The sequence below is a fragment of the Callithrix jacchus genome, chromosome 22 (assembly GCF_049354715.1).
Source record: "Callithrix jacchus isolate 240 chromosome 22, calJac240_pri, whole genome shotgun sequence".
NCBI lineage: Eukaryota > Metazoa > Chordata > Mammalia > Primates > Cebidae > Callithrix > Callithrix jacchus.
In genome coordinates, this window is record NC_133523.1 from 21,108,849 (window position 1) to 21,121,827 (window position 12,979).

Consider the following 12,979-nt stretch of genomic DNA (forward strand, 5'->3'; position numbering starts at 1 on the left):
AAATCGCTTGGACTTGGCAGGTGGAGGTTGCAGTGAGCTGAGATCACGCCATTGCACTCCATCCTGGGTGACAAAATCAGACTCCATTAAAAAAAAAACAAAAAACCCTCAATCTCCAAAAGTAAAGAAAGAAATAGGAAAACATAACGTTTATAAGAAGTCATTTTGTTATACAGAAAGTTATATATACTAAACCAAGGTCTTAGAGATAAAAGGAAACCTGTGCACAGACTGGGGCAACTATGTCTTCTCTACCGTCTCCACCTCAAAGTTGCTTCCTCCCTTGTTGCCTAGAAAATCACCCGGATTGGGTATGATTGTTCTTTGATCAGTATGTGCATATTTATATTTTTTCCATTCTTTCCAGATTGACCATTGGGTAGGTGGTCGTTGGGCGTCACCTAGCGGCCGGCTTGCAGTACAGGCCTCCTCCAGAGGCCTCCTGGGCTAACAGCGCAGCCTGTGGCCTGCGGGGGCGACAGTCTTAATTTCTTTCTTTCTTCTTCTTTTTTTTTTTTTTTTTGAGACGGAGTTTCGCTCTTGTTACCCGGGCTGGAGTGCAATGGCACGACCTCGGCTCACCGCAACCTCCGTCTCCTGGGTTCAAGCAAGTCTCCTGCCTCAGCCTCCCAAGTAGCTGGGACTACAGGCATGCGCTACCATGCCCAGCTAATTTTTATATTTTTGGTAGAGACGGGGTTTCTACCATGTTGACCAGGATGGTCTCGATCTCTTGACCTCGTGATCCACTCGCCTCGGCCTCCCAAAATGCTGGGATTATAGGCGTGAGCCACCACACCCTTCTTTCTAGAGTTCTCTTGTCCTCCGGAGCTCCAGCGGCAGCTGCCGAGGGAGGGACAGTTCCTGCTGTGAGCTGGACAGAGCTCGGGAGTCCTGCAGCCTTTAGCAGAACTGTCACAATGGTGCTGGAGCTCTGGTGCGTTTCTCGTGAGTCAGAGCTCAGACGTGCAGGGCTGTGGAGGGGAGGCTGTCACCGCGCTCCTGGCACGAGCAGAGTTGGGGGCTGCCCGGCTGGTCCCCAGCTCACAGCAGCTGCAGAGACCCCACCCGCGGGATTCACCAGGCATGGTGCAGGGGGCCGGGCACAGCCTCCAGGCCCAGCTGTGGGCCCCCGTGGGTCCTGACCGTCTGAGGCTCCGGCCGATGTTTTTCCCAAATCCCCATGAAGAGTCGGGACAATCCTGTGCCATCGCTGGAGGGCCGGGAAAGCTGTCTGTGGGCTTTCCGAGCGCAAAGGGGCCATGGGCTGCTCCGAGGCTGCCACAGGTTCGGAGGGCGCCCCTGCTTGGTGTCCACTCCCTCTGGTTTCCTCTTCCCATCCTTTGGGTGGCTCATCCCCCGGGCTGGGACTGGGCTAGGGTAGTGTCCTGGGGATGGCTGAGATGCGGTTGTCGGAGGGTGAGGCCTGGCTGTCCGGGTCCTGGGCCTCGCCCACTGCGCGGTGGGAAGGAGGGGCGGGTCGCCCCCTTGAGCCCTTCTCCGTCTTTCTGCCTCCCGGGTGGACCAGCAGACAGCGTGGGGGAGCGGTGGGAAGGAAGGTTGGCGGAGTTAAACTCCCGGCAGACGGCTTCAGGCCCCGTGCGCCACACTCGGTCACACCTGGCCTGTGGGTGGCCCGGTGGGCCTCTGCCCTTACCACTGGCTGGCTTCTCTGTCCAGCTGCCGGGTCGACCAGATATCAGCTCCGGGGCTAGGACTTGGCCACCGGCTTGAAAATGTTTAAGGTGGACCAGACGCCTCTCTGCCTCTCGCCGGCGGCAGTACCGCTTAGGTCCAGGAGAGGGCGCCATGACGGCTCACGGCCCTCCACCTTCCCGGGCTCACCCAGGTCATCCCATTTCGGCCTCCAAAGTAGCGGCGGCACTGGGGATCTTTCTGTTTTGTTTTGTTTTTTCCTAGCCCCACTTTGAGTTTGTTCCACAGTACATTGAGTAATTGTTTGTTCTTTGTTGTTTTGCTCTCTCTCTTATGTTCTTTCCTGCACACTGAAGTTGTTTCTTGTGTGTGTGTGTATATTTATAATACATATGTGTATATGTATGTGTACACATTTTTTTTCGAATGAGGTCTTCCCACTTCGTGACTTAGGCTGAAGTGCAGGTGTGTGATCACGACTCACTGCAGCTTGGACCTCCTTTTTGTAGAGACGAGGTTCTGCCATGTTTCTCCGGCTGGTCCCAAACTCCTATGCTCAAGCAATCCACAAGCCTAGACCTCCCAAAATACTGGGATTACGGGTACGAGCCATCCTGCCTGGCTGTCTATCTATCTGTCCGTCTATCTAACTGTTTATCTATCATCTATCTCTGTATGTCTGGTTCTATCTGTCTATCTGGCTGGCTCTGTCTGTCGGTCTTTCTGGCCTTTCATCTTTTCAGTAGAGATGTGATCTTGCTATGTTCTCCAGGCTCTGGATATATATTTCTTTTTTAAGTTTAATCATTGTTTCTTTTAGAGATGTTGTCTCTCCATGTTGCCCCAGGATAGTCTTGGAACTCCTAGGTTGCAGGTATCCTCTGTGGCCTCCCAAAGTGCAGGGATTACAGGTGTGAGTCACTGTGCATGCTCTGGTCATGTTTTTGATGTGTTGATTGTTTCCAGTTCAGATGCATAATCTCATGTCTGAACATTCCTGCTGGTGTGATTGTGACATTTGACTTTGCCTAGTACCAGAGTGATTTGGTGCTCCTGCACTGGCCAAGCCCACCGAAGAGAATGTGAAATATCCCTGGACCCAGCACTGAGTTGGTGTGACTATTCTCCTGCCTTGGCACTGCCCACAGGGGACATTGTGACATCACTGGCTCTTGTAGCCAGGTGATGTGAATCTTCTGTCCAGCCTTGGCTCTTCTACAGGGAACACTGTGTCATATCACTATTTCATGTGACTCTCCTCTGTTACCTGGATGTGGCCCAAAAAGAGATTGTGACATAACTTTGGGCCCAACAGAGAAGTAATGTGACTCTTCTCTCCTGCCCATTCCTTGCCCACAGAAGAGAAAATGACTTATTGCTGAATTAGCACACAGGTGATGTGGGGGTGATTCTTCTGCCTGCTCACAGAAGTCATTGTGACATATATCTGGGCCTGTCACTGAGATTATGTGACTCTCTTCTTCCTGGGACCTGTCCACAGTGGGGAGTGTGACATATTGCTTGGCCCAGAACCTACATGATGTGTCTCTCCTCTTATGTCCAGGCCCTGCCCACTGGGGTGATTTTGACATGTAGCTGGGCCCAGCCCCAAGGTTGTGTGACTCCACCTTCTTCCTGAGCCCCACCCACAGGGGCCATTGTGTTATATGTCTGAGACCCTCCATTAGGTGATGTGACTCTTTTGTTTGGGCCCTTTTCTCAGGATATTGTGACATCGCTGAGCCCAGCATCTAGGTGATGTGACTCTTCCCTACAGTTTGGTCGCTACCCAAAGAAGGATTGTGACGTATCACTCTGTCAAGAACCTAGATGAGGTGACTCTCCTCTCCAGCTAGGACCTGCCTACATTGTGTATGGAGACATGTCACTGGGTCTAACACAGAGGTAATGCATCTCTCCTGCGTGGATCCTGCCCATAGGGGTATTACGAGCTGTCTTTCTATTAATCACCTAGGTGAGGTAACACACCTCTTCTGCCTGGGACCTGTCAAAAAAGTATTGTTGGTATCGCTGAGCCCAGCACTAGGTGATGTGACTCTCTCCCATGCTTGGGCCGGGCCAATTGGGGTGTTTGCTACGTACAGCTCAGCCCATCCCCCAGGTCACGTGATTCTTTTTTTTCCTGAGTCCTACCCACAGAGAGAATTTGGACCTATTTTTGGGCCCATCATTTAGGTGATGTGACATTTCACCGGCCCTCCCCGCGAGGTGTAGTGTGACACATTGCTAAACCCAGTACATAGGTGATGTGACTCTCCTCTGTGGGTTGGGCTTTGGCCAAGCAGGGACTGTGATGTGTTGCTGGGCCCACCACTCAACTGCTGTGATTCTTCTCTTCTGCCTAAGCCCTGCATACATCGTGTATTGTGACATATACTTGGATTTAGCACCCAGGTGATAGAACTTTATGTCATGAGAACTGCCCACATTATTATGACATATCTCTTTTTCTTTAATTTTTGAAATGGAGTTTCTCTCCTGTTTTCCGGGCTGTAGTGCAATCTCGGCTCTCGGCAACCTCTGCCTCCCAGGTTCAAGCAATTCTCCTTCCTCAGTCTTCTGAGTAGCTAGGCATGCGCCACCATGCCTGGCTAATTTTTTGTTTTTTGGTTTTTGTTTTTAGTAGAGAAAAGGTTTCTCCATATTGGTCAGGCTGATCTCAAACTCTCGACCTCAGATGATCTGCCCTCTTCAGCCTCCCAAAGTGCTGGGATTACAGGCGTGAGCCACCACACTTGGACCTGTGATGGGGTCTTTTTATGTTAGCCAGGTTGGTCTTGAATTCCTGGCCGAGGCTGTTCTACCTCAACTTCTTCAATTTTTTTTTTATTACAAGTGTGAGCCACCATGCTTGGCCTACTTCTCCATTAGATTTCTCATTTTGTTTCATACAAAATTTTCAGTTATCTATTTGTCTTTTTTTATTATTTTTTGAGACGTCTCTGTCACTCAGGCTGGAGTGCAGTGGTGCGATCCTGAGAATAGCCGCTTCACACAGGATGCTTGAGGAGCCTAAGATGAGCAACTTTGGTCAACATAATTCATGCATAGCCATTCCCAGCCCCCGCTGCCCCCGATTCCTAATGGCCTCCCACGATGTGGTCAGCAGTGGGGTACAGCATGGTGAGAGAGGGGCTCAAGGATGGGATGAAGGTTTTTCCTGCATTATCAAAATGATTAAAAAGTTTTCAAAAAGGTGTCCAAACTTTCTTTTTACCCTCAAGTTGATACTAGGATGTATTAAACAAGCAGACCCAGGTAAGGGAAAGAGCAAGTGCATTTCAAGCCTCAGCTCACTTCTTTATTAGCTGTAATTCCCTGGGCCTGTGGCCCTTCCTATGGGAGCCTGTTTCCCTGACTTTAAAAAGCGTTGATGGGGGGAGGGTGGGAGTGGGAGGTGGGCCCGGATCTTTATCCAGTCAGTGGCGCTGGCGCGGGAACCTCCCAATCAGGCCCGCAGTTGGAGCTGAGGGCGTGGCTTCCGGCATTTGGCGGGGCCTTTGTCTCTGCTCCCGCCAGAGCTTGGGATCCGTCTCTGCGGCTCTGAGTCCTCCACCCTGGGAGACCTTGTGACTTGGTTACATCCTCTGTTCCCCTGTGATCTGCAGGTCCTGGGAGACGCGCAGCTAAGATGCCAGGAGACTCTGAAAGCTGCGAAACAGTGAGTGTGCGGGGCTGGGTATCCCGAGAGGGGAGAGCGGGCTGTGAAACCGGCTGGACCGGCCTCCCCACAGTCCGCTCCCAGGTCGCCGACCTGAGTTCCCGCAGGCGCAGCTCCGCCCCAAGCCCCTCTGGCCGCAAGATGGCGGCTGGACCCGCAGCCAGGACCCCCGCGTCCTGCCTGTACCTGCGGGGCGCCCTGTCTGGAGCTCTCTGGGCAGCTCTGCACCCGCAGCCCCGGGTATTTCCGACATTGTTCAGGGATTTCAGGCGGTCATCAGGGCAAAATTCCCACTCGGTGTGTGCGTGGGAGGGGATGCAGCCCGTAGGATCTTCAGCCTTTCCTGATAATTATTTTTGTGAGTGTGAGACGGAGTCTCGCTCGTCTCCAGGCTGGAGTGCAGTGGTGCTCTCTCGGCTCACTGCAACCTCCGTCTCCCGGGCTCAAGCGATTCTCGTGTCTCAGCCTCTTGAGTATCTGGGATTACAGACACTTGCCGCCGCTCCGGGTGAATTTTTTGTATTTTTAATAGAATCGGGGTTTCACTATATTGGCCAGGCTGGTCTTGAACTCCTGGCCTCAGGTGATCACCCCCACCTTGGCCTCCCAAAGTGTTGGGATTACAGGCATGAGCCACCACGCCCGGCCATAAAGAAATTATTCTATCGTCCTTCTAATATTTATTAAACTTTATTTTAATGATCGTAGTGAGTTTTACTGTGAAATTTTGCTGCTATTCATTGAATGCCAATAATTCAGAATGCCTGCTCTCCATGAGTACACACAGATAAAAACTACAGATATCTAAAGAATTATTTTTTAAAATTTATATTTATTTATTTATTTTTGAGACGGAGTTTCGCTCTTGTTACCCAGGCTGGAGTGCAATGGCGCAATCTCGGCTCACCACAACCTCCCCCTCCTGGGTTCAGGCAATTCTCCTGCCTCAGCCCCCTGAGTAGCTGGGATTACAGGCAGACGCCACCATGCCCAGCTAATTTTTTGTATTTTTAGTAGAGATGGGTTTTCACCATGTTGACCAGGATGGTCTTGATCTCTTGACCTCGTGATCCACCCGCCTCGGCTTCCCAAAGTGCTGGGTTTACAGGCTTAAGCCACCACGCCCCGACAATAATTCTTTTTAATAGTATATCCATGTCATATTCAGCGATTTGCGCATTAAAATCTCCCTTGGCTGGTGCTGTGGCAAATCACTTGAGGTCAGGAGTTCGAGACCAGCCTGGCCAACATGGTGAAACCGTCTCTGTTAAAAATACAAAAATTAGCTGGTCGTGGTGGTGCACGCCTGTAATCCGAGCTGCTGGGGAGGCTGATGCTAGAGAATCACTTGAACCCAGGAGGCAGAGGTTGCAGTGAGCCCAGATTTCACCACTGCACTCCAGCCTGTGGGACAGAGTGAGAATCCATCTCCAAAAAAGAGAGAGAAGGAGGGAGGCAGGCAGGCAGGCAACAATTCCATAAAAAAGTAGATGAATAGGGCCAGGCTCAGTGGCTGACGCTTGTAATTCCAGCTCTTTGTGAGGTCAAGGTGGGTAGATCACTTGAGGTTAGGAGTTCAAGACTAGCCTAGCCAACATGGTAAAACCCCATCTCTATTAAAAATACAGAATATTGGCGTGGGCACTGTCGCTCACGCCTGTAATACTAGCACTTTGTGAGGCCGAGGTGGGCCAATCACAAGGTTAGGATTTCAAAACCAGTCTGGCCAACAGAGTGAAACCCCATCTGTACTAAAAATACAAATTAGCCGGACGTGGTGGCCCATTCCTATAGTCCCAGCTCCTTGGGAGACTGAGGCAGAAGAATTGCTTGAACCCTGGAGGCAGAGGTTGCAGTGAGCCGAGATCACACTACTGCACTCCAGCCTGGGCGACAGAGTGAGACTCCAACTCAAAAAAAAAAAAACAGCAAACCAACCAACCAAAATATTGTCAGGTGTAGTGACTCACGCCTATAATCTCAGCACTTTGGGAGGCTGATGAAGGTGGATCACCTGAGGTCGGGAGTTCGAGACTAGCCTCACCAACATGGAGAAACCCATCTCTACTAAAAATATAGAATTAGCCGGGTGTGGGGGCACATGCCTATAATCCCAGCTACTTGGGAGGCTGAGGCAGGAGAATCTCTTGAACCCAGGAGGTGGCGGTTGGGGTGAGAGGAGATCACACCATTGCACTCCAGCCTGGGCAACAAGAGCAGAACTCATAAAAATATATATATAAATATATATTAGTTGGGCATGGTGGTAGACACCTGTAATATCAGCTACTGGGGAGGCTGAGACAAGAGAATTGCTTGACCTGGGATTATGCCACTGCACTCCAGCTGGGTGACAGAGCAAGACTGAGTCTTAAAACAAAAGCAAAAACCAGAGTTGGGAAAGGACATCAGCAGACATGTATTAAAAGAAAACTTTTGGCCGGGTGCGGTGGCTCACGCCTGTAATCCCAGCACTTTGGGAAGCCGAGGCGGGTGGATCACGAGGTCAAGAAATCGAGACCATCCTGGTCAACATGGTGAAACCCCATCTCTACTAAAAATACAAAAAATTAGCTGTGCGTGGTGGCGCGTGCCTGTAACCCCAGCTACGCAGGAGGCTGAGGCAGGAGAATTGCCTGAACCCAGGAGGCGGACATTGCGGTGAGCCCAAGATCGCGCCATTGCACTCCAGTCTGGGTAACAAGAGCAAAACTCCATTTCAAGAAAAAAAAAAAAAGAAAGGAAACTTTAGTGTGGTCAACAGTCATATGAACAAAAAGCTCAACATCACTGATTATTAAAGAAATGCAAATAAGATATCATCTCATGCCAGTCAGAAAGGTGATTTTTTTTTTTTTTTGAGACAGAGTCTCACTCTGTCACCAGGCGCCAGGCAGGAGTGCAGTGGCACAATCTCGGCTCACTGCAACCTCCGCCTCCCGGGTTCAAGCAATTCTCCTGCCTCATCCTCTCGAGTAGCTGGGACTACAGGTGTACGCCACCACGCCCTGCTAATTTTTGTATTTTCAGTAGAGATGGGGTTTCACCATGTTGGCCAGGATGGTCTCGATCTCTGGACCTCATGATCCGCCCGCCTCAGCCTCCCAACGTACTGGGATTACAGGCTTGAGCCTCTGAGCCTGGCCAGAAGGCGATTTTTAACAAGTTAAAGAAATAACAGATGCTGGTGAGGTTGTGAAAAAAAGAAATGCTTATACTGTTTGTGGGAGTGTAAATTAGTTCATCTATTGTTGAAGACAGTGTGGTTATTATTATTATTTTTCTGAGACAGAGTTTCTCTCTTGTTGCCCAAGCTGAAGTGCAATGGCACGATCTCAGCTCACTGCAACCTCCACCCCTTGGGTTCAAGCAGTTCTCCTGCCTCAGCCTCCCAAGTAGCTGAGATTACAGGTATGTGCCACCATGCGGCTAATTTTTGAACTTTTAGTAGACACTGGGTTTTGCCATGTTGTCCAGGCTGGTCTCAAATTTCTGACTTCAAGTGATCTGCCCACCTCAGCCTCCCAAAGTGCTGGGATTACAGGTGTGAACCACCATGCCTGGCCCAGTGTGATGAGCAATCCTATTACTGGTTATATGCCCAAAGGAATATAAATTATTCTATTATAAATACACATGAACATGTATGTTCACTGCTGCACCATCCACCATAGCAAACACATGGACTCAATGTAAACTTCCATAAATGATAGACTGGACAAAGAAAAATGTGGTACATATACACTATGAAATATGCACCCATAGCTGGGCGCGAAGGCTCACACCTGTAATCCCAGCACTGTGGGAGATCGAGGCGGGTGGATCACGAGGTCACGAGATCGAGACCATCTTGGCCAACATGGTGAAATCCCCGTCTCTACTAAAAATACAAAAAAAAAAATTAGCCGAGTGTGTTGGCCAATGAATGCCTGTAATCCCAGCTGCTTGGGAGGTTGAGGCAGGAGAATTGCTTGAACGTGGGAGGCGGAGGCTGCAGTGAACAGAGAATGCACCATTGCATTCCAGCCTGGGCAACAAGAGCAAAACTCTGTCTCGTAAAATAAAAATAAAAATGCTACGCAGCTATAAGAAAAATGAGACCATGCCCTTTGCAGGGGTGTGGATGGAGCTGGAGAGCTGGAGGCCATTATCCTTAGCAAACTAACACAGGAACAAAACCAAATGCCACATTTTCTCCCTTATGATTGAGAGGTAAATAATGAGAACACACAGACACAGGGAAGGAAGCAACACACACTGGGGTCTTTCAAAAAGTGGAAGGTGAGAAGAGAAAGAGGATCAGAAAAAATAACGAACGGGTACTAGGCTCAGTACCTGGGTTAGTAAATAATCTATACAGGAAATCTCCGTGACACAGTTTACCTATGTCACAAACCTGCACTTGGATTCTTGAACTTAAAAGTTTTTTAAAAGAACTATATTTTGAGACAGTCTTGCTCTGTAGCCCAGGCTGGAGTGGAGTGAGTGGCGTCATCTCCGCTCACTACAACCTCCATCTCCTGGGTTCAAGCGATTCTTCTGCCTCAGCTTCCTGAGTAGATGGGATTCCAGGGATGCATCACTAGGCCCTGCTATGTTTGTACCTTTTAAAGAGGAATCAACCAGTATTTTCAAAGATGGTTTTGTTTATAAAACATAATCTTCCACTTGTCCAGTAGACCAGTAGATACTCTTCATATATTGATGGATTGACTGGAGACAGACACTGTCTCTCCCAGGCTGGAGTGCAGTGGTGCGATAAGCTCACTGCAACCTTTGTCTCCCGTGTTCAAGCAATTCTCCTGCCTCAGCTTCCAGAGTAACTGGGATTACAGGTGTATGCCACCACATCTGGCTAATATTTTATAGTTAGTAGAGATGAGGTTTCACCATGATGGCCAGGCTGGTCTTAAACTTTTGACCTCAGATGATCCACCCACCTCAGCCTCCCAAAGTGTTGGGATTACAGGCTTGCGCCACCACACCCAGCCGGAAGCTCTTTAACTTAATTAAATCGCATTTGTCAATTTTTGCTTTTGTTGCAATTGCTTTGGCATCTTCGTCATGAAGTTTTGCCTTTGCCTATGTCCTGAATGATATTGCCTAGGTTGTCTTTCAGGGTTTTTATAAGTTTTGGGTTTTACATTTAAGTCTTTAATCCATCTTGAGTAAATGTTTGTATAGGGTATAAGGAAGGGGTCCAGGTTCAATTTTTTGCTTATGACTAGCCAGTTCTCCCAGCAAAATTTACTGAAAATTCTTTCCCCATTGCTTCTTTTTGCCAGCTTTGTCAAAGGTCAGATGGTTGTAGGTGTGCAGGTTGATTTCTAGCCCTCTGTTCTGTTCCACTGATCTATTTTTCTGTTCTTGTACCAGTACCATGCTGTTTTGGTTATCATAGCCTTGTAGTATAGCTGGGAATTGAGTAGCATGATGCCTCTAGCTTTGTTATTTTTGATTAGGATTACCTTGGCTATTCAGGCTCTTTTGGTTTTATATAAATTTTAAAATAATTCTTTTAAATTCTATGAGAATGTCAGTGGTTGTTTTTGGGAATAGCGTTGAATATATAAATTGCTTTGGGCAATATGGCCATTTTAATGATATTGATTCTTTCTATTCATGAGCATGGAATATGTTTGTTTGTGTCATTTCTGATTTCTTTGAGCAGCGATTTGTAGTTCCTGAGATCTTCTGCCTCCCTGGTAGTTATCTGTATTCCTGGGTATTTTATTCTTTTTGTGACACTTGTGAATGTGAGTTTGTTCATGAGTTGGCTCTCGTCTTGACTGTTGTTTGAGTATAGGAATGCTAGTAATTTTTCACATTGATTTTGCATTCTGAGATTTTGCCGAAGTTGTTTGTCAGCCTAAGGAGCTTTTGGGCTGAGACTATGGGGTTTTCTAGATATAGGATCATGTAACCTGCAAACAGGGATAGTTTGATTTCCTCTCTTCCTATTTGGATGCCCTTTCTTTCTTTCTGTTGCCTGATTACCCAGACCAGAACTTCCAGTTGAATAGGAGAGATTAGAGACGACATTTTTGTCTCATTCCTATTTTCAAGGAGACTGCTTCCAGCTTTTTCCCATTCAGTATAATGCTGGGTTTGTCATAAATGGCTCCTATTGAGGTTTTTTTTTTTCTGTTTCTGTAATGAATTGTAGTTATTAATTTGGGTATTTTGACCCAGACTTGCATCCCTGAGATGAAGCCCACCTGAGCATCGTGGATAAGTTTTTTGATTTGCTGCTGAATTTGCTTTGCTAGTATTTTGTTGGAAGATTTTTGCATCAATGTTCATCAAGGATATTGACATGAAGCTTTCTTTTTTGTTGTGACTTTTTCAGGTTTTTATGTCAAGATGGTTCTGGCCTGATAGTATGAGTTTAGGGAGTCCCTTCTCTTCAATTTTTTGGAATAGTTTCAGTAGGAACAATACCAGCTCTTTGGGAGAATTCAGCTGCGAATACTTTTTACTATTTATAAAAAGTAATAAATAGCCTTTTATTGATTGGCAGGCTATTTATTACTGCCCCGATTTCAGAACTTATTATTGTTCTGTTCAGGGATTCAGTTTCTTCCTGGTTCAGTCTTTTTTTCCCCCCCCGAGACGGAGTTTCGCTCTTGTTACCCAGGCTGGAGTGCAGTGGCGCGATCTCAGCTCACTGCAACCTCTGCCTCCTGGGTTCAGGCAATTCTCCTGCCTCAGCCTCCCGAGTAGCTGGGATTACAGGCACGTGCCACCATGCCCAGCTAATTTTTTGTATTTTTAGTAGAGACGGGTTTTCACCATGTTGACCAGGATGGTCTCGATTTCTTGACCTCGTGATCCACCCGCCTCGGCCTCCCAAATGCTGGGATTACAGGCGTGAACCACCGCGCCCGGCCCTCTGGTTCAGTCTTACTTAACAGGGTGTAAGCTTCCAGGAATTTATTGCTTTCTTCTAGATTTTCTAGTTGATGTGCATTGAGTTCATAATATTCTCTGATAGTTGTCTGTATTTGTCTGGGATCAGTGATACCCCCTTATTGTTTCTGATTCTGTTTATTTGAATCTTCTCCCTTTTCTTCTTTATTAGTCCAGCTAGTGGTCTTTTTAGTTATTTTATTTTATTTCATTTTTCAGAAAACCGGGTCCTGGATTTGTTGGTCTTTTGAATGTGTTTTCACGTCACTTGTTTAGTGCAGCCCTGATTTTGGTTATTTCTTGTCTTCTGCTGGCTTTGGTTTTTTCTGTTCTTGGTTCTCTAAGCCTTTTAGCTGTGATGTTAGGTTGTTAACTTGAGCTCTTCCTAACTTTTTGATGTGAGGCCTTAGTGCCAGAATGTAGTGAGATCAGATGTACTAAGGAAGTCCAGGAGTGATGGCTCATGCCTGTATCCTTACACTTTGGAAAGCCAACACAGGAGAATCACTTGAGCCCAGGAGTTTGAGCCAGACTGGGAAACGTGGAAGACCCATCTGTACTGAAAATACAAAAATGAGCCGGGTGTGCTGGCACACACCTGTGATTTCAGCTACTTGAGAGGCTGAGGTGGGAGAATCATCTAACCCTGGGGAGGTTGAGGCTGCATGAAGCCATGGTGGTGCCACTGCCCTCCATCCTGGGTGACAGAGTGGCACTGTGTCACAAACAAGC

General features: G+C 47.8%; 1 protein-coding gene across 5 annotated transcripts in view; it reads left to right on the forward strand.

Annotated features, from left to right (window-relative positions):
* The window catches only part of LOC108590173 (uncharacterized), a 63,275-nt gene that overhangs the window by 15,244 nt on the left and 35,052 nt on the right, over positions 1–12,979 (forward strand). For 2 of the 5 annotated variants that reach the window (XR_013531348.1, XM_035285608.3), the window contains exons 2-3: positions 3,380–3,561; positions 5,286–5,338. Coding sequence is in view for 2 of the 5 variants with exons in the window: in XM_054249768.2 (XP_054105743.2) it covers positions 5,309–5,338; positions 8,653–8,749 (127 nt within the window). In the remaining 3 variants the exon portion in view is untranslated. Of the gene's footprint in view, positions 1–962; positions 1,288–3,379; positions 3,562–5,135; positions 5,339–8,652; positions 8,750–12,979 lie in introns of those variants that run through there. The other 3 variants (XM_054249770.2, XM_054249768.2, XM_078362090.1) reach the window with 3 other exon arrangements.